At 37.4% G+C, this 19,526-nt stretch overlaps 1 protein-coding gene across 5 annotated transcripts; it reads right to left on the bottom strand.

Annotated features, from left to right (window-relative positions):
• Positions 1 to 1,507: 1,507 nt before the first annotated feature.
• Positions 1,508 to 19,341, bottom strand: LOC100892375 (tRNA wybutosine-synthesizing protein 5). Of its 5 annotated transcripts, none has more exons than XM_030995435.1 (12): positions 19,258 to 19,341; positions 15,300 to 15,498; positions 14,645 to 14,918; positions 14,182 to 14,245; positions 12,683 to 12,808; positions 11,623 to 11,765; positions 10,341 to 10,532; positions 9,281 to 9,359; positions 8,821 to 8,880; positions 5,871 to 5,942; positions 3,347 to 3,430; positions 1,508 to 2,645 (listed from the first exon to the last, which is right to left on the bottom strand). In XM_030995435.1, the coding sequence occupies exons 1-12, from the start codon at positions 19,324 to 19,326 to the stop codon at positions 2,364 to 2,366; spliced, it is 1,644 nt and encodes a 547-aa protein (XP_030851295.1). In that variant the 5' UTR covers positions 19,327 to 19,341; the 3' UTR covers positions 1,508 to 2,363. The 5 variants fall into 5 exon arrangements, with proteins under 5 accessions (XP_030851295.1, XP_011681319.2, XP_030851296.1 ...); XM_011683017.2 differs by lacking the exon at positions 19,258 to 19,341 and adding an exon at positions 18,912 to 19,145; XM_030995436.1 differs by lacking the exon at positions 19,258 to 19,341 and adding an exon at positions 18,971 to 19,145.
• Positions 19,342 to 19,526: the final 185 nt, after the last annotated feature.

Here is a 19,526-nt window from a genome sequence, read left to right as displayed (position 1 = left end):
CACTTGAGTTCCATATTCTCTTTTTCTAATACAGAATGGACTGTATTTTTCCTCTTTTTTTTCTTCCAGATACGACTCTTATTTATGACATTAATTGACAAGACTATGTGAAAAACAAGATCAAATATAATACACTCAAATTATTGACAATTACCAGTGGTAGTTCAATGAGAAAGGGAAACTTTGAGACGATAAAATCATCTTTGAGAGCAATATAATAATATGGAGATAATGGCAATCTGGTGCTCAAGAAAAAAACACTGGTCATTGGTACCCCTATTAGAGCATACTGTAACTACCTACTGCAGGGTCCCTAGTTCAGAATCTGGACAGTAATATTCTATTTTGCAATCTCTCCCATCCCTTACATACCTGCTGCAAACCGAAGATTGCGTAATCCACGCACCCGTACACCACAATGGTATGCTCAGCCTTTGTCGCTGGGTTTTAACATTTCTGGGATCACGCAAAATCTTTGGCATGCAGCAAGTAGAGGAAGCTTCCATTATGTTGGTGGAGATTGTTAACAAATCTTATTGGCTAGATTCTGGACTACATCTTCCCCTTATTCAATATAGATGTACATGTAATACATGTATACATACATATATAATAGAACAATGACAACATTCTGCATTGTGCAAGCCATGCAAAAATGAAATGAAAAAACAGGGTTCCTTTGTTTCCTGCCCTAATTAATCCAACATTCAAATATACACTCCAAGCATTTACACCAACTGGTATGGGGAAAAGTCATGATTTAAACAAGAACCACACACAAAATACCAGATTAATTTTAAACTTTTTATAAATCAAAAATTGCATAAGAACTTATTCTACCCCAAATAAATAGCAAAGGAAACAAATGTATTTCTATGGAAAGACAAGGTTATTGCATAAATAATATTTGGCCCATATGAAGAAGATAAAAAAAAGTATGATTATATAGATTATAATGGTTTATACAACACCTACGTAGATCCTTGTCATTTGATTGGAGGATTGTTGGTCACATGATATTCAATAGATGGTATATTGCACGGTCGTGCATTTTTGGTTATATGCGCCGTGCATTTTTGGTTATATGCAGACTGCGTACCTCTCAGTCGTGCGCGCGCGTATCCCTGCGTGTATCTGAGCTGACGCGAAGGCAATCTCAATGTAATCGAGAAGGCTTGACTCCAACTTTAATTAATTAAGCATAATTTGTTGATTAACGTTCTATTAGATCTTCTTCGATGTTGTATAAAACAAATAATGAATGTTTTTCATTCGTTCAATAGTGCCAATATTTTCATTCGTTGAAAGATTAACGTTAATTCTATTCAACTCGGCTGACGCCTCGTTGAATAGAATGTTAATCTTTCAACTCATGAAAATATTCGCACTATTGAACTCATAACCATTCATTATTTGTATAATATATCATTTACATCACTTAACACATGCACATTATGAAAAAGACGTTTTCACGTTTAAAAAAAAATGCTCTCCTTGAAAGCCCATATAAGTGATTGATAATTTATTCATATAAAGCATGCACTCATCATTATTACAGCACCATCTTGTTATAAGGAAGGCACTCATTTTCTAACCACCAATTCACAGTGATTTTTTTTTTGGAAATACCTCCAAGTAAGGTCCACTTATCTTTAAAGTAAAATGATAAGAAAAAGCTTATATTTAACATACTCATCCTGTACAGGTGAATGCATTCAGAACTAAGCATGCAGCTGTCCATTACGATTATGAAACAGACCAGTTATAGAACCTAACCAAGTAATAAGGACTTAAAGGTAGTTCACAGAGTTGGTAAGTGCTAACATCTGGTAAAGATACAGCATGCAATATGTGTGTAGAAGTAGATGCAGTTATACTACATGTGGACCTACTGACCTTGAGAGAGTTGACAACTAAATTACAAGCTATTAGTACATTTGATGTAACTCAGAAATGGAAGGTGAACTTATTGAATTAGTGCCTTTGTTGAATAGTTTTAGATGTAAGCTTTATTATGTCTCATTCTCAAGAAACATAATTTGGGACAAATCAAGTTTTAACATAATTGAACAAATTATGAAACTTGGTAAGGGTATGCATAATTTAGTTGTTACTTGTATATTCGCTACAGTATCCTTTAAAAAAGATAACAAAGATGAAAGATCTAGTAGACTGAATGTATAGAGCAAATTAAACATGTCTTCATTCGCTGGTTGTAAGATCTATACTTCTTGATGAGTCTGTGTGCACCTATTATAAAGGAACCATTAGATTGAATATGATAGATGCACACAGGTTGATTTTAAGCTGATAGCTTGGTATAACAAACTTATTTGCATGAATAGGTTGTATAAAATCAGCATCTACAGTTCAACTCTCAGATCCACACCTGAATCACCATCTTCTTCAGGATGTTTGATTTCTTCATCAGCCGACTTCTTCTCCTCCTTTTGGCTATCCTCCACTTTCTTTTCTTCCTTTTTCACACCATCCTTTTTCTTCTCGCCATCTGTTTTTTTAACATCTTTCTTCTCATCATCTCCCCAGTCAATATCATCTAGATTGAGAGGCTCTACATGGTGAATTTGAACATTTGGATCCTCATATGCTGCTGGCTTCTTCTTCATGTCCATCTCGTAAAGTCGCTGGAAAAAAACAAAACAACATTTTTGGTTTACAAGTTTTAAAAAGACAACATGTCATTAAGGAATCCAATCTATAGAATAGAAGTGATCAGAAAGTTACATTGCATCAGACTGTAAACAAAATGTGGTAAAATACTAATCCTTGAGTTTAATGACATTGGCAGATTATGGAAGAATCGGTTTTTATTTAGTTTAGTGGCATACCCACTTGTTAAATTAATTTCACACACCTTTCTAATTTTCATCTCCGTATTTATTCATTCATTCATTTCCTGGTTTCATTTTTGAAATATAAAAATGATAAAAAAATCAGTAAATAAAAAGCTATTCATCTTATAGTCATTGCTTGATTGGGTTTGTTAAAAATATACAGTCAAACCTGTTTCAACAACCACCTGTATAAAAAGACCACCTGTCTACAAAGACCATATTTTTTGTTTCCCTTGAAAATGGTATCTCATTGAAAAAGGTACTAAAGGAACCTGGACATAAAGACCACCTGCCTATAAAGACCACTTTTCTTGTCTCCCTTCGGAGGACTTTATAGACAGGTTTCATTGTATATATAATGTGAAAAGTGAAATACTAGCTATACAAGTTGGGATCCTGTTTTGACTTTTTATTTCCTCTTCATATACACCTTACTAATTTTTTTTAAATATTTTTTTTAGAGATTATAATATACAATAATGCAAGCTTACCAGTCTCTCCTGTACCTGCTGCTCATGCCCTATGTCAGAGAGCATTAATAGTTTGGAATCTAGTTGGAAACGGAATATGTCATCCTAAAAATGGAAAGAAGAAAAGAAGAAATATGGTACAAATCGATTAAGCAGAATTTGAAGTAAAATAAACTGGGCATAATAGGGATAAGTGCCCGGCCCCCCCCCCCCACTCAGTGTTATTTAGAGTACGCATATATTGTGGATAAGTGGCTCACACCGTGCACGGAACTTGATAATAACATAACAATATGACAACATAATATTACAATCTTTTTTACCCATAAACCTTTGGCATGATGGCTCAGTGGTTAAGCAGTGGTTTTGTAACCGGGAGATCCCGGGTTCGAAAACAAATTGATATGCTAGTGTCTTATGGTAAGACATTAATGCTCATTACCAAGTCACTTAGAGAGAAATCAAAGCTGCTGGTCCCGGGGTTGCATACTTACAATCATACAAATGCTTTCTTTAAAGTAGTCAGGTAACAAACCCAAAACTAATATTCTAACACATGCTTTAAAGGTACTACCGGTATGTCCCTTTTGCAGCCAACCTCAAATATTGTAGAACTTTGCAGGAATTATGAATATGTCATGTATGTCCTATCTGTGAAATTTAAACGTTAGCAGTGTCCTTATATTCAAATTATGCAAGGAAACCCCTTTACTTGCTAGACTTCACTGTCAGACACTATTGTCAGTATTGAGTGACTGACTGGCTTTTTCTTCTTCTTTGGTAATAACATACATAAAATGAGCTGTAAAGGGTACATGTACATGAGCATTTTTCTACCTCAATAACCCACTTCTTGTGATGGCCATCATTAAATTGATTGAATCTTTGCGCAGCATAAAACGTATGACCATTCGGTACAATGGTCTGAGATTCAAGACTATTACTTATTGGCTCTATAGCTCCTTAGTCGATTTGACAACTAAAAGTCGTTATTTTTCCACTTGAAGACATTTTCAAGCCCCACATTTTTTAGGGAAGTTCTAAATTAGTATTATCTTTCAAATGCCGTTGGAATTTAACCTTTTCATTTTTTTTGGGCCTGCAAATGGGACATAGTACCTTTAAGAACATAAATTCATGTGTTCCATTTAACCCATTATCTATGGTAACCACGCAGCTAGTCCCTGTAGTGAGTCTATAGGTTCGAATAAAAGAGATTTGTCGTATCTTGTCATACATTGTACCATTATGAATTTTTTTTATTTTTTTTTATCTCTTCAGTAAAACTGAATGGAGGAAGGAGAATAAAGTATAATTAATCTGCAAAAATAGTCTCTGCTCACCTTGCATCAGTATGCTACAAGGATTTAACAAGTAACAATGAAAGGAAGAAATCTACAACACATAAATATCATATCAAAAGGATGATGGTCATCTGTATGTAAATATATATCTGCTACAGGGTGATAGTGAGCACTAAAAAAAAAATAGGTTTTTCGTTTTCCCCTCAACCACGCCCCCCCCCCCCCCCCCCCCCCCTTGAGTAAAAAAAAAAGAAGAGGATTCGCGGGTAAAAAATGGTATTTAACAACATTCCCTCCTTTCGAGTAAGAAAATTGGGAAAAAATAGGAGGAAAAATAGGGAAGAATAGAAATAATAAGGGAGAAATCGGGAAAATCAGGTTAAAATAGGGAAGAAAACAAAAATCTGGTAAAAAAAAAAAAAAAAAAAAAAAAAAAAAAAATCTGGATTTTTTTTTTTTTTTTTTTTTTAATCGGGAAGAGAAAAAAAATTGGGAAAAATAACAAAAAATCGGTAAACCGATTTAAATCAGGTTTTTATCGGGCCTGCTGCTAGGAGTCAGGAGGCTATTAACTCATACCAGGCACGTACGCAGGATTTTTTCAAGGGGGGGGGGGGGGTTTTAACATTTATAAACCGGGCCGTAAATTTCGCAACGACTCAGCCAGCCGCTGAATAAAGCGGGGGGGTGTAAGAGGACACTTTTTTTCTTTTTTTGGGGGGTCTCGAAATTTGAAAATTTCGCTCCACTGGGGGAGGGGGGGGGGGGTAAGGTCACCTTTTTAGGTCAGCCATGGGAATTTTTTTTTTTTTTTCTGTTGTTGTTGATATAATTAAAAAAAAAACATTAAAAAAAAAAAAAAACCAAAGGGGGGGGGGGGGGGCGGTTTAGGGGGGTGATGGGGGGGGGGGGGTTTACACACATAAAAATGGTGACACGACATTTGCTCCTGCGACAATTGCTCCGGGCTTTATTTCGTCTAAGATGTAGGGTTAGGGTTAGGGTTTCAATAGGGTTTTATGTTAGGTTTAGGGTTAGGTTTAGGGTAGGGTATAGTGTTGAATCCAGGGTTGAAGTTAGCCATTCGATTAGTGTATGAAATTTACAGCGGAGCAATTGTCGCCGGAGCAAATGTCATGGAATCATAAAAATACCAAACACCCCCCCTGTGTACGCGCCTGACTCATACACTTTAACACGATGAACGTCCTTCTGGCTCTCAACAGGCGATGGTTCCTTACCATATCTTTAAGTCTTGTAAAATCCTCTTTGTCCAGTATACCATCTTTAGTCAAGTCCATCAATCCAAATGCCTGCATTGAGAAAAACAAAATAATAGTGTGGGAAAGTGGATTTTGATGTAATTTTGGTTACGGGCTACCTTACAACATTGTAGGCGTGGTTGCACAGCATTCTATGCAAATTAGTATCAATTACTTTTTATTAGAAATAACTACTCGAGAACAAAACTTGTTCCTTATGTCTCTTTGTCAATATGTCTATGATGCTATGGACCGCTGGGAATTGCCATCAAACCAACTGTATCTTTACTGCGATATTGAGGGTAGTTGATCTTTTAAAAAAATAATAATCATTAATACATTAATGGGAGTAATCACTTCACAGAATGGAAGGAAATGTAAGTTTCTTTGCCATCAGTAATTGTTACAAGTACCTATACATACATATAGCATTTATGAACTGACAAAAGGGAGATATATACTCTGGAGATTATGGCAGTTTTGGTTTTGTTTATTTTCTTGTTTCTTTAACTTTCTTTTGCACTTGTGGAAGACTCAATGTAGTCACTAAATATAGTGAAATGCCAGGTACTAGTCTGAACACATTTTTAAGGTCATGATTGTGATAGATCACCAGTTTAAATCTCACTAAACTTACTGACTGGGAAACACCTGACGATATCTCGTTATAGCGAGAGGTGACATATGTTACATGCTATGTTACATGCTAATATAATGCATGTGTAGCACTGCCGTTAACTGATGTCATTTTTAATGAATATTCATGTTTTGATTAAGAGGTGCTAATATTTGTTTAAGTATAATATTTCTGTTTACATGTATACATTTTTGATACAGAGTATTATCAACAAAATTATACTCTGAATCACCATTTATTAGAATATACTATGTTAAGGCATTAATGAGTATTTGATTTATGTTTTTGTTTACCTATTTTCTAATTAGTATTGATAGTGCGTATAGAATGTAAACAATAACCACGTTTTTAGATTCAATGCGTTTTTGTGCATGTTTTTGACACCGTCCATCTCTCGCCTAAAGTTGAGAGCCCTAATGTTTTGTGCTCTTGGTCATACTTGACTAGGTCTACTTTTGATGACTTTTTCAACTTATCAGTGCCCAAATTTCAGTTTACTACTTCAGTGAGGTGCATAGCAACTCTTGCTTGGGCCTGATACGAGATTTATTCAGTTGGACATTTGATCTTCGTGTTTTTCAACGCAACTTTTCGTCATAACGATTTCAACCAAGATCTGACTTCGCCTTCGCATAGCCTATAGGTTATAGGGCCTTATTAGCTTCTTGTCAGTCCTAGGTGAAGTGGTTCCCGATCCCGTTCAACAGTCACTTTGTGTGTGGACTGCATTGTAGCTACATACGTGAACTTCATCCTGGGAAGTTTCCCATTCAGCAATTAGTTTGTGCAGATTGTAGCTAGATCTACGCGAATTTCATGGAACCTCCACTTTCAACGACCAGAGTAAAGATCAATTAGTGTTTTTCTTCATCGGATTTTCTTCATCGGATTGTCTTCCAGTGTAGCGTTCGCCCAGAGAGCTTGAATACTTCACGTTCACTACGCTAGCAGCAACTCGTGGGACTACACGCGATCGACACATCTTTACAGTATTCTACTTAGCGAGAACAATCAAGCCAGCCAGGTTACTTCGTCTTCGACCACCGTTTGCTGGTTAGTATTCAAAAACATAACATTGAGTGATTCACAAACTCCTACCAGATCTACAGCTTCATGTGAAGTAGTTACCATGGTTACACAGTGAAGCATTGAAGTTGACAACTGCTAATCTAACCTGGGTCTATTTTGTATAGACTACCTTTGATTTTGTTCTTGTGCATATTTTTATACCAACAATCACGTTGAATTCTAGTTTAGAACATCTAGATAATTTTATGTAATAATCACCATCATTCATGTCAAGAAGAACTTATCTCGTACCCTTGTAATTGTACGTTCACTGTGTGAATCTTGGCATGACAACTAGAGGTCTTGATTCTTTCTAGATCAAGATCTAGTATAGTTCACAATTCGTTTGTGTCCATTAATTTATTTTAAGGCATTAACATTCGGCCATTATTATAGGCTGGTATCAGACTCAACCAAGGTTGATTTTGTTATATAACGCTTCCAAGTACTAATTTTGTGTTATAGTACATTAGTACATTAGCATTGTCCTAGACAGTATACCTTGTATGTTTGCATCTTTTCTTTTACCAACCTGATACCATTAATATTTTCTAGCATTAAGAAAGTGCAGCATCAAGGTAATAGTAGTCACTGACTATTGTATTTATAAACAGCCATATTTTAAAGGACAGTTTTAGCCTTTTACTTTCAGGTAAATAGAATATTTGGTTTTTTCCTTTTTAGCGACAAGTTGTTTGATTGTTGTTGATTTTATACCACAGCCCTACAGGAAGTGTGTCCTGTTATTTTCGAGTTGATGTTTGAGTACACAGATTTTGTGTCTATTGATTAAATATCAGTTATAAATTTCAGTGAAACTTTACATTTTTGTATTCTTTTGTAGTGTAATGAAAGATTATCTTGTATGGTTGAACTTGACTTAATTAGTATAACTTGAGATTGAGAGGTGATAAATGCAGCTTTCTAAATTCTAGTGAATGTTCAAAGATTGATTAGAGTGAGAAATTGGTGTATGTTTACCGGTTAATTAATAATCAGTACCCTGAAATTAGATAGATCCCCTCAATGCTCGTTTTACTAAACATGCAAGCATGCATTATCCCAGGCAGTTCCCCACATGCAAGCATGAAGTGATGATGTGTGGGTTTGTTGTGCTCTGCAAGTTAGAGACCTGCCGTGCCTTCGCCATGCCTTAGCCATATAGGCCACCCTACAGTATCACATGGGAAATATAGCCTGAATTTTCCTAAATTATGAACTTACTTCTTGAGAGAGTTCATCGCACTCGTCAGTCCATATCAGGCCATTCAACATTGGGAACCTCTGTAAAGAAATGTTGGAGGGGGGGGGGAGAGAAAAAACATATCGTCATCATCACAATCAAATTTATCATAATTCAGTGAATTCCTAGAGGGTAACCTAGTTCCGATCAACTCAGTTGTCATTGCAGAAATCTTCTTTTTCTGAAGTGAAAACATCAGATGAAACAACTGACAAATACCCCATCACACAGGTAACCCTAATGCTAACTCTGATCCAAAGTCTAAGGACATACAAGTATTACAAACTAATGGTTCTAGGGAGTCAAGCACCCCCCCCCCCCCCAAACACATGCCCATATATAAATACAAAATGAAGACACTATGACATATACTGTCACCTGTTCTAATCGTAAATTCAAAATACATGTACATGTAATATCACGTTGAACATTAATACTTACTTTTTGCAATACAACAGTGAAGTCTTGTTGAGAAAAATGTGATAATTTTTCATTTCTCAGAGTTTTGACTAACTCTTTACTAAAGAGAGAGAGAGAGAACACAAGAGAATTATCACACAAAATACATGTACACAGCCACACAATATGGTACTTAAGGAAAAGATAATACTGGTACATTTCTGGACTAATTCCTGAATCTTTTAACATGTTAGTCATTTTTAAAAAGAGTTCGAAAAAATGGCATACGATTCTCTAGTAATCTAACAAGCATTTCTATGTTTGGGGCAGCATTTACTGTGCGTCCCAGAAAAGACGAAACTGAGAATTATCTATGTTCTATCATAACTTAGTCATAATTATAATTGACAAATGACACATATCTGTAAAGCTTAGATCCTCTTCTTTTATTTGATGCAACTCATATGATGCATACTTCAGGCATGAGTGATTAAAATTAATTTGAAGAGAGGAAAGCCTTTTGGTGGCCGGTATCTGAATTTTAAAGAGAAAATCACATTTCTAGAAAGTTCAGTGTCTGCCCTTTCATATGACACCTCAATCAGGAAAAATGAGCAAGGAATAACAAAGTTCTGTTTGTCTAAAGTAGTGCTTGCATTTTCATAATTTGATTAAACAAATTCGTTTTCACTGGCTGCCTGCCATAGCAACAAACAGAATTGACAAAAAAGGCTCAACTCCGTTTCATTGACAATCAGCCATGCATGAATTTTTGTTGTCTATGGCTGATATATACACATACATGGGCTGACAACATGTATACAAGCAGCAGGCTGACATGCTCCAACAATCTAATGATATATGTGACAAAGGAGTGGGCAATGGATGGGGGAACGGTCGGTGGGAGTGGGGTGGGAGTGGGGTGGGGAAGGGGTCAGGAAGGGTTTGTAGGAAACAGTGTGGGAAAGTGAAGGAAAGGGGTGTGTGACAGGTGGGGAAGGAGTGGGGAAACCCCTGGGGTCAGGGTCAGAGTTTGGGTCTGGATTTGGGTTACGGTTACTGGTGGGGTGTAGTTTTCTGCGGTTCTTCTACCATATCTTACTCTAATGGGGGTGCGTCCTCTTCAAAGTCTTCTACAAATCCCAGTGGTTTCTCCATGCCCAGCTGAACATCAGCTATGGACAGCTTCCTATCGGTAGCACCACAAATCTCTGGAGTCGGTACATGCTCGCAGGAATGGTCAAACCAAACATTAACCGCAATATTACGACCGATAGAGTTCACCTGGTGCATCCTGGAGGTGGGGTAAAGGATTAAGGGTCAAGGTTTACAAGGAAACTCAAGGACTATTCAGAATTCATCATGTTGAATAGCGGTGAATACTGGTTCTATGATTTTGCAGGACCATTTCTCCCTACCGCATATGGCTGAGAATAAGCCGACGTAAGTGGCGCTTTTTTTCTACTTGTGAATTTGTCGCAATTTTTTAGTCACATGAACTTCCGGTCAAAACGGGTCTCACCGTATTGAGCTCACACTTCACTGTTAATTTGGACTAAACATGAAAAAAATGTAGTTTTGTCTAAATCTATCATTTTGTGGAAACAAGGTTTAATTCATTGATTAAAGGGCAATCCAACCCTTGTAATAAGTTGATTTGAATGAAAGCAGAAAAAATAAGAAAAACAGAATGGCAAAAGTTTGAAATAAATTTGGACCAACTGTAAGGAAGTTATGAATGTTTGAAATATGAGATCACTAAGTGTATATGCGAATCTCAAATTAGTAGTTTGGTCAGTGGATTGTGACGTAGGGCATGGATAACTTGAACTCTCCCATTTGCTGAGTAAAAAATATCATTAATTTCTGTTTTTCTCATAAGCTCCTTCTCTCTTGGGGCACTACTCAAAATATATTATATATATCATATTATTATAGGTCCTCTAAAAAGAATAGGGTAGACCCTCCTGAGCCATGAGTTTTAGAATAATTTAAATTTTGTTAATTTTATATGTTGGAACAGATGGGAAAGTAGTCCGGCACTTTTCTTTCTTATGCCTGTTACATGTACTCTTTTCTAAGCGCCATGAGCACCGAAAGGTTGACCTGTGCGCTATACAAGTAGCCACTATTATTATTATTATTATTATTATCACATGGACATTACCGCTTCATCCAATTGGAAGTGCCCATACGTATATTGATTACAACTTTAAAAAATCACAACTTTCTTATACTTAGTCAGACTTAATTGAAACTTACTTCAGTTTGCTTCTCTTATTTTTCTGCTTTCTTTTTTAGTAGTTGTCAATTTGGGTTGGATTTCCCTTAAATAAACAGTGGTTTATTTCTTAAAGGAATTAAAAATTACTTGGGACACTTACCATTTATATGGAATATAAATACAATCACCAGGAAATAGTTTCGCCTTGTAGAACTCAACATTCCTCAAGCCAGGATATTTGATCATATCTACCTTGTCCACATCAACACTGGAATAGCTCCCTTCTGGGTGATCAAGATGAAACTGTTCAGAAATATAAGAGTTTTACAAGTGATTTTTTTGTAAGGGTTGGCAGGTATGGAATAGGTCCATACTATCAACATCTCCTTCTAAGAGTGTACAATATAACTTTTCAGAAAGATACAAATCGTAAGTGAGAATAGGTCCATCATATCGATAAAGTGTACAGCAGAATCAAAGCAGCTTATACAGAATGACCAATATAAAATATCTTTAGGATGATCAAGTTAATAACTATAATACAAATTTTACCCAAAAAAAAAGGGAAACTTTGTTTTGTTTTTTTGGGGGGTAGTGGGGGGGGGGGGGTTTGGAGGGAACAACAATGGGCTGTAAGTGGAAAATACATGAATATATAATACCAACGTGAGAAAGAAGAAAATAAAAGGAAGGTAATGTTAAAAGTCTCAACAAGAAAAAGATAAACTCATAAATCATCAATGTTCTCTCTACTTTTTTTTAATTAATTTATTATCAAGTATTTGGCATGACCTGTGCCTGGGAGGCGAAAAGCGCACTGAATCACTGTAACCCTTGGGTCTCTCCTCCCAGTATAACTGATTGGGAGTGTGCAGGTGGACCACTACACCGGGGTTTCCCCCTCTTCTTATATGAATAGTGCAGTGGGTTCTTAACATGCAAAGGTGGTGACTCTTCTCTACGCGGGGCCTCCATTTAACGTCCTATCCGAGGGACGGAGTGCTTTCCACTTAACTTAGCCTGCGTCTATGAAACAAGGGGAGGGGCACGTTCACACACAACGCAGGCTTCAGTCATCCACCTGGGTGGGATTAAACCCACGATCTTTGGTTCGACAGGCAGACGCTTTACCGACCGAGCCAGCTTAGATGCACTAGATCAAGAACAATAGACAAAAGTATCTGGAGAAAAGGTAAAATAAAAATAATTTGTAGACCTACCTGATGTCTATACTGTGTGTAGTTGAGAAAAAGGATTTCTTTCTGTCCACTAAAGAGGCAGTTGATATTATCTGTATCATCATTATGAAGGAGTGACTTGGTACCCCCACTGCTGAACCACATAACCTGCGAGGAGGGAGATAAGATTGATTTAAACTGTAAATAAATGGGATAATATAGTGGCTAGTTGCAGACCCCCTTATGTATGTCTGCATCAGAAACAGATTAATTTTTTGTTTAAACATCTGTCACATCTGGCCACTGAAGAAGATAGTGACACTTACCTTCTTCTTTTTTTTTTGACAACTCATCGCCCTTCGCCTGCCGAATGGAGGGTATTTAGGCCGTTTTTTTCTTCTTCACATTTTATACTAATCAACAAATCATACAGAATTCGATATTCATAAAACATGAATCAACTATTTTAATCAACAAAGCATGCAGTACAGAACATCACTTATAGTCAAAGCTGTATTGTATCCAGTGAAAAAAGTGCTATAATATCAAATAGGATACAATTATTTGGTTACCGTATTTGCCGGCGATAGGGCCGCAGCGCCGCATAGGCCGCAACCCAACTTTGACTTTTCAAAGAGGGAAAAAAAAACAAAAAAAAAACAACAAAACAACAAAAAAAACGGCCAAAACAAAATGACCGTAATTTTCTTGTAAAACACTATTTTTTTTTTACAAACTGATACCAAATTCATCAATATTCTTATAATTTACCGGAAGTTTAACGAAAAAAGTGATCGCAGGCAGATTTGGTGTCCGATATATACCCCTACCACAATGTATGGAGTAATGGGAAAGTGCATGAAATGGAAAACAAAATGGCGACTTTGAATGGATGCTTCACGACAGCTCCGTTAAACGGTCCCTTCCTTTACCTTTGCAATGCATTGGCACGAACTTAGATCAAGATCTATTGCAAATGTTGTTTTAGGAAGTTTATTTTCGTCTTCATGTCAACAATGCAAGATAAAATTGTTGGTAAGATGTGTTGAAATGTCCTGTACCATAGTGGTATAGTTATTGTACCACTCGTAGTCCCATATGTGCGAATTCGTGCTGGTTTTGACATAAGTTTTTTTTTTTTTTTACTTTTTCGCCGCAAAGGCAGCACCAGGCTTTTTGATATTTTCTCTTCCAAAAATACTGCGGCCTTTACACCGGCAAATACAGTAGGTATAAATCCTGCATAACCCCTGAATATACAATTTAGTTTATTATGATTCATAGAGAGAGGAGACTGGAAATATCTTTAGTTTTCTTTCCCGACGTTTCAACTGCAACAATTAAATATTACTAGTATTATACAGTATTGGAACTACATGTATTTCTCTATTGTCAAAAATTCACTAACAAATGTGACTTATTTTTTTGTATTTGAAGAGTGTATACAACATGGCCTCCCACACCCCCACACCTATACAGAAGACATATAAATTGGGCATTCAAATATATGGAGAATTCAGAAAGTAAAGAAATAAGCTCACCACATCAGCTATTCTTTGTAGTATTTCATCACAGACCAACGGCGGAGGTACAATAACATCTCCCCTGTAAAAGGACACAGAAAACAATTTTAACTCAAGACAACAATCTGTTTATCACTTTTATCAGTATATGGACAATCTAGACCAAGACTCTAATCAACTGAACTAAGACAAGTCGACTGTTCCCAGTAATCAAACATTGTTTTAACTGCTTACCTAGTTTGAATCTCACACAACTTTTGATATCTTGATTGTTCATTTGTATAAAAATCATCCTCTCTGTATTGTGCTGTAGCATCATCATACTAAATATTTTTTTTTAAATCACATAAGAATTTGTTTCCGTCTGTGAATGTCCTCTTATATTCCTCTTTGTAAACAATGTACATGTACAATGAATTGATAGATGCTTTAGAAATTGAGGCAATTTGAAAAGAATAGCACCCTGCTATAAAACACTCACCTGAGAAATTCTGGCAATGAATCTACCATGTATTCATCTTCTGTCTCATATCGCTCCAGAAACTCAGTAAACTTCATCCTCTGCGTAGGCTGCTTGCGATCTTCTTTCTTCCTGGTTTCAACATCGATGAGTGTTGTCTCTGCCTCTGGTCTAAGTCCAAGATCCCTGTCAGACCAGGTCTTGAAGGCTGGGGACAGTTTGGCCCCATTCTGGAAGACCACTGGTAATGACGCCAAGATGTAATCCACGTAGAATGTCTTAGGAGAAGGGAAGCCTTAAAGAGGAATCACATTAAGGGAAATTTTGCAAAATTCATGTCAACCAAATATTGCATAAAAATACACCAATAACAGTCATTATTGTGATTATTTTTTCCTCCTATAAACAATTTGTTTACAGGAAGGGTGAAACACCCCATGACTTAATCTGAACTGAAGATTATTGACTAAATACTGGAAGTAATTCCACAATGCCATAAAGGTTCCGAAATTGGATTTCACCCCTTCTTTATAGCCTGTAGGTTTGGTACACAAGAGAAGTAACACAGAAGTCACCTGTAGATCTATACAAGTGTCATGACAGGATTTGAAAACTTCACATCTCTAAACTAATGCTTACACTACTCACAGATCGAGACACCTCTGATTAAACATACTTTCTAAAACAGGAACTGTTTTTTTGACAGCCTTTGCTCCTAATGGTTCTAGGTGTCCAGGCCACGGTACAGCCCCATCAGATGGATCTACTTTGCTGCCCCCGGTGGAAGAACGCCCTCCTGTGACCACCTTGAATATCCCAACCAGGGCAAGTGAATAGAAAACACGTTGGAGGATCATCGCTGAGAAGTAGTTCACCTAAACAAAAATTGAAGAACACAGAAAATGGTATTTTAGTTTTCACTTTGTATACATTTCAGTGGGCGGTTGCATCCGGCCATCTAAACAGATAGTCTTCAAAGGGGTCCAGGGGAACATTTCAATTCAATTCAATTCAATTCAATTTTGGTTTTATTACAAATATACCAAATAAAAAGTCCAAAGACTAACAATAATTGGCTTACAATGTATTATATAAAAATGCATTAAAAACAGTAGATTTAAAAATTCAGTAATAAGTTAAATTACATTGCTCACATTGTATCATATAAAAAATGCATTAAAAACAGTTGAATTAAAAATTCAGTAATAACTTAAAGTATGAAGGAAAAAAAAAGAAAAAGATTGTAAGTTATAAAATGGTGATAATCAGTTTGTCAGTGAATTGAGAAGAGAGAAGAAATGAAGAGTGAAAAGTGGAAGAGAGGGAGAGGGAAAGGATAACGAGAGAAAAAAGAGTTCAATTCATGACAAAAAAATGTAAGCAAATGAACGAGAATTGAGTTGATTCAGCTTAATGAAGCATTGTAAAAGTAAAATACACATAATACGGAAATGTCAAATGATACATTAATACGAATGCCATTATGGAATTGTTATTATACTGTTTAAAATTGGTGAATATCAATGACCTATACATGTTGGTGAACATTATTAATGAGTAATTATCACATTGTCAGAAAATTGAGAAGAGGAAATACAAGACAGAAATAGAGAAACAGTGGGAGAGAGGAGGAGGGAAAGGAGAAGGAGAGAGAAAGAGCTAGAGAAAGGGAGGAAGAGAGAGAGAGAGAGAGAGAGAGACGGAGAGAGGGAGAGAGTTAAAAAAATGACAATACATAAAACAGATCTAACAAGATTTCAGTTGATCGAATTTAGCAAACGAACAAGAGAGGGAACTGTCGATTGTTTGTAACGCTGGGTTCTGCAACGTGGAAGGGACAAATGATCGGAGTTTCTTAAACTGCGGCAAGTATTCACATGGCGCGGTTGTGGCAGGAGATGGCGGTGTCTTTGAGAACCCAGAACTGATTTCGCAAATCGCGTGAGGATCTCAACACGTCTGCTATCAAGAGATGAAATGTCAAATTGGTGAAGAAGGTCATCATAGTGAGAGTCAGTCGGGTAACAAATCATGCGAAGAGCTCTCTTCTGTACTCGTTCAATTTCAGCAGACTGGCGCAGGGTTAAACTTGTTCCCCAAACAGGTACTGCATCAGCGCTCAAAATACACGGGGGCGGTGGGCGATTCGCCCCCGTGAGCTACATAATCGCCCCCGTCAGGTTGCTCACGGGGGTGATTGCAAAATATAAAAATCGCCCCCGTGAAATTATAAAATAAAGATTATCTTTTCTGTTATAACTTTAACACAATATTGAGTTTCAATTTTCAAATGAAATGGAACTTAGATTAGCGTGCAAAATTTCTTGTTTTATGAGTAGGCCTATTATTACAGATTCAGCTCACAGTGCAGTGCCGCCGTCAGCAGTGGTTATAGGCCTACTGCGCCCTTAGTAGCGGTACGTGTGCACGCTGCCGCGCTATGTCTGCTGGAGCTGGAAGCGATCGCGCAAGGGCAGAAACATGGTCATGGAGAAGTTTTTCGTTGTGAAAGCGTTAACCCGCTGAAATCTGGTGATTTCAAATGACTAGCAAATAATGAACCTCGACCAGTAAATCAATATTAGGGACTTTTAGATTTGCACGATGGGAACGTGGACTGAAACGTGTGACCTCCTTTTAAGGCAGTGCCAGTGCTTAAAAGGACGTCACATGTGACTGCCAGTGCCTTAAAAGGACGTAACACGTCCACGTCCACGCAAATCTAAAAGTTCGTATTGAGAAGAAGAGGAAGACCAAGATGTCGTGGAATGATATGGTAACATGGGCAGATCTACGGGGGGGGGGGGGGGGGGGGGTTAGGGGTTTAACCCCCTCCTCCCACACTTGTTGGAATGCTTGACCATATTCACAAAGGCCTTGACCGGCCAGGCTTTGTCGCCAATGTCTGTGCCATCGACTTTTGTAAAGCTTTCTTTTAAACTTCTTGGTGTTATCGTTCAGGATGATCTAAAATGGAAAGAGCAGGTGAAACGCATGGTTGGAAATGCATCACGTCGCCTCTTCATTCTATGTAAACTCAACAAGTTTGGTGTCAAACCGGAGGATCTCGTGTTCATATACTCTGTGTACATACGACCAATACTAGAGTATGCAGTACAGGGCTCAAATTAATTTTTTGTCCACGGGGGCTCTTCCCCCAAAAAACATTCACATTCACATACAGATGGAGGGAGAATCTCACTTTGCAACTTACCACCAAAAACACTGCAAGAATTTCTACATATGAAGGAAGGCTGCAATTACAGTTAAGTGCAGAAAAACCACCGCTGGCACTAGACCGAAAGCTTCAGTCTCTATACCGGAGGTCTAGTGGAGCCAGACGTAGTCTCAGTGGAACAACCGACGATTATAGAGACTGAAGCTTTCGGTCTACGCTGGCACCAGTTGTAAGGACCCACACAAGACAAAAGTGGTCTGACATGTTTGATGACTTGAATAGGCACTAGAATAGAATAGGCAATAGAGAGGAAGAGTGTGTGTGTGTGTGTGGTGCTATGGCAGGTAATGTGAATGACGATGAATGAATAGGGACAGAACAATAGAAGCCAAGAGCTAGCAGACATGAGAAAATGAATGTAGGTCAGAAGTGCACTGAAGCATAACGGAGTGGAAAGCTAAATGTACAGTGTAAAATAAACAAGTATACCACTTGCATCAGTAAAATTAAAACCTTACACTAATTTTGCAGACACGTACTCAAAGTTAATTACAAAAATAACAGGTAGCTAATTTTGCAGACATGTAAGATCATTAAAGTAAATTAAAAACAGTTGAGGACCTAGGATAGAACCTTGTGGTACACCATGTGTTAAACTTGGATGAATATAGACCTATATTGAGTTCTATTGCAAAGATTACTTTCAAACCAAGATGACAGACAAATTGGAGTGTTGTTCTAGTTTCCAAGTGGTAAGTCATCACACCGATTACTGAGCTGGGAGACATTGCCAGGCATAGTGCCAGGTGGAGGGGCATAAATCGAAACTTAAAAAAAAAAAAAAAAAAAATATCTAGGGTCTAGATCTAGTCTAGACCCTAGATCTATATTAAAAAAAAAAAAAAAAAAAAACGGGAAAACGAAACCGTCAAATTGAAAACGGAATCCGCCATGGGCGGTCGGATACCGGATGGTTAAACTTTGACTACAGCACTACTTATAGGCTCTGCATGTACTAAGCCATGCAGGTCAACTGTTGTTAGTTACTGTGGCATCAACTTACCGACAATCACTCAGGTAAAAGAAAATCACAGAACTATATTCACCTACCTAGTGCTCAAGTACTACAATGCAAACACAAGGCCACAACAATATCAAATAGGACTTACAAACACTGGGCTACAGGCTGATACAGGCAACGTTTACAGGCAATTAGTACAGCTCAGCTCACCAATAGAAACTTTACACATAGGTCTAGGTCTAGACCTACACACAAAACATTGCGTTGGCATGCGTGTAGGATGCCGGATAAGGCAAATAGTCTGCACTCCCTGAACCGTACTATAACTATAAGCATAATACGGCAGAATTATACAAGGTCGTGTTTAGCTGTAATTCTTCATCCTGTCTATGCGTATGAAAGGACATTATTTCATGACAGGAAGTAAAAACTTACCGATTCATCGACGTACACACATACATGCAGCAGACGAGGAAAACGTAACCAGTATGACTTTAGCCGCATGTACCATATAGTGTACAGTATTAGGGGAAATCCCCAAACAGCTGTCATTGCAGGTGACACGACATTTGCTCCTGCGACAATTGCTCCGGGCTTTATTTCGTCTAAGATGTAGGGTTAGGGTTAGGGTTTCAATAGGGTTTTATGTTAGGTTTAGGGTTAGGTTTAGGGTAGGGTATAGTGTTGAATCCAGGGTTGAAGTT

Source organism: Strongylocentrotus purpuratus, unplaced genomic scaffold (assembly GCF_000002235.5).
Source record: "Strongylocentrotus purpuratus isolate Spur 01 unplaced genomic scaffold, Spur_5.0 spur5_scaffold_21, whole genome shotgun sequence".
Lineage (NCBI taxonomy): Eukaryota > Metazoa > Echinodermata > Echinoidea > Camarodonta > Strongylocentrotidae > Strongylocentrotus > Strongylocentrotus purpuratus.
The sequence above is the reverse complement of the archived record's forward strand: the minus strand, read 5'-3'. Positions and strand labels throughout refer to the sequence as shown.

Bases quoted from the DNA above. Each gene is read 5' to 3' on its own strand.
- LOC100892375 (XM_030995435.1), bottom strand. From the start codon at position 19,326: ATGCGGCTAAAGTCATACTGGTTACGTTTTCCTCGTCTGCTGCATGTA. The intron at 15,499-19,257 runs GTAAGTTTTTAC...ATTTTTGTTTAG, and splicing joins GTGTGTACGTCGATGAATCG to GTGAACTACTTCTCAGCGAT. The intron at 11,766-12,682 runs GTAGGTCTACAA...ATTTCTGAACAG, and splicing joins ACACACAGTATAGACATCAG to TTTCATCTTGATCACCCAGA.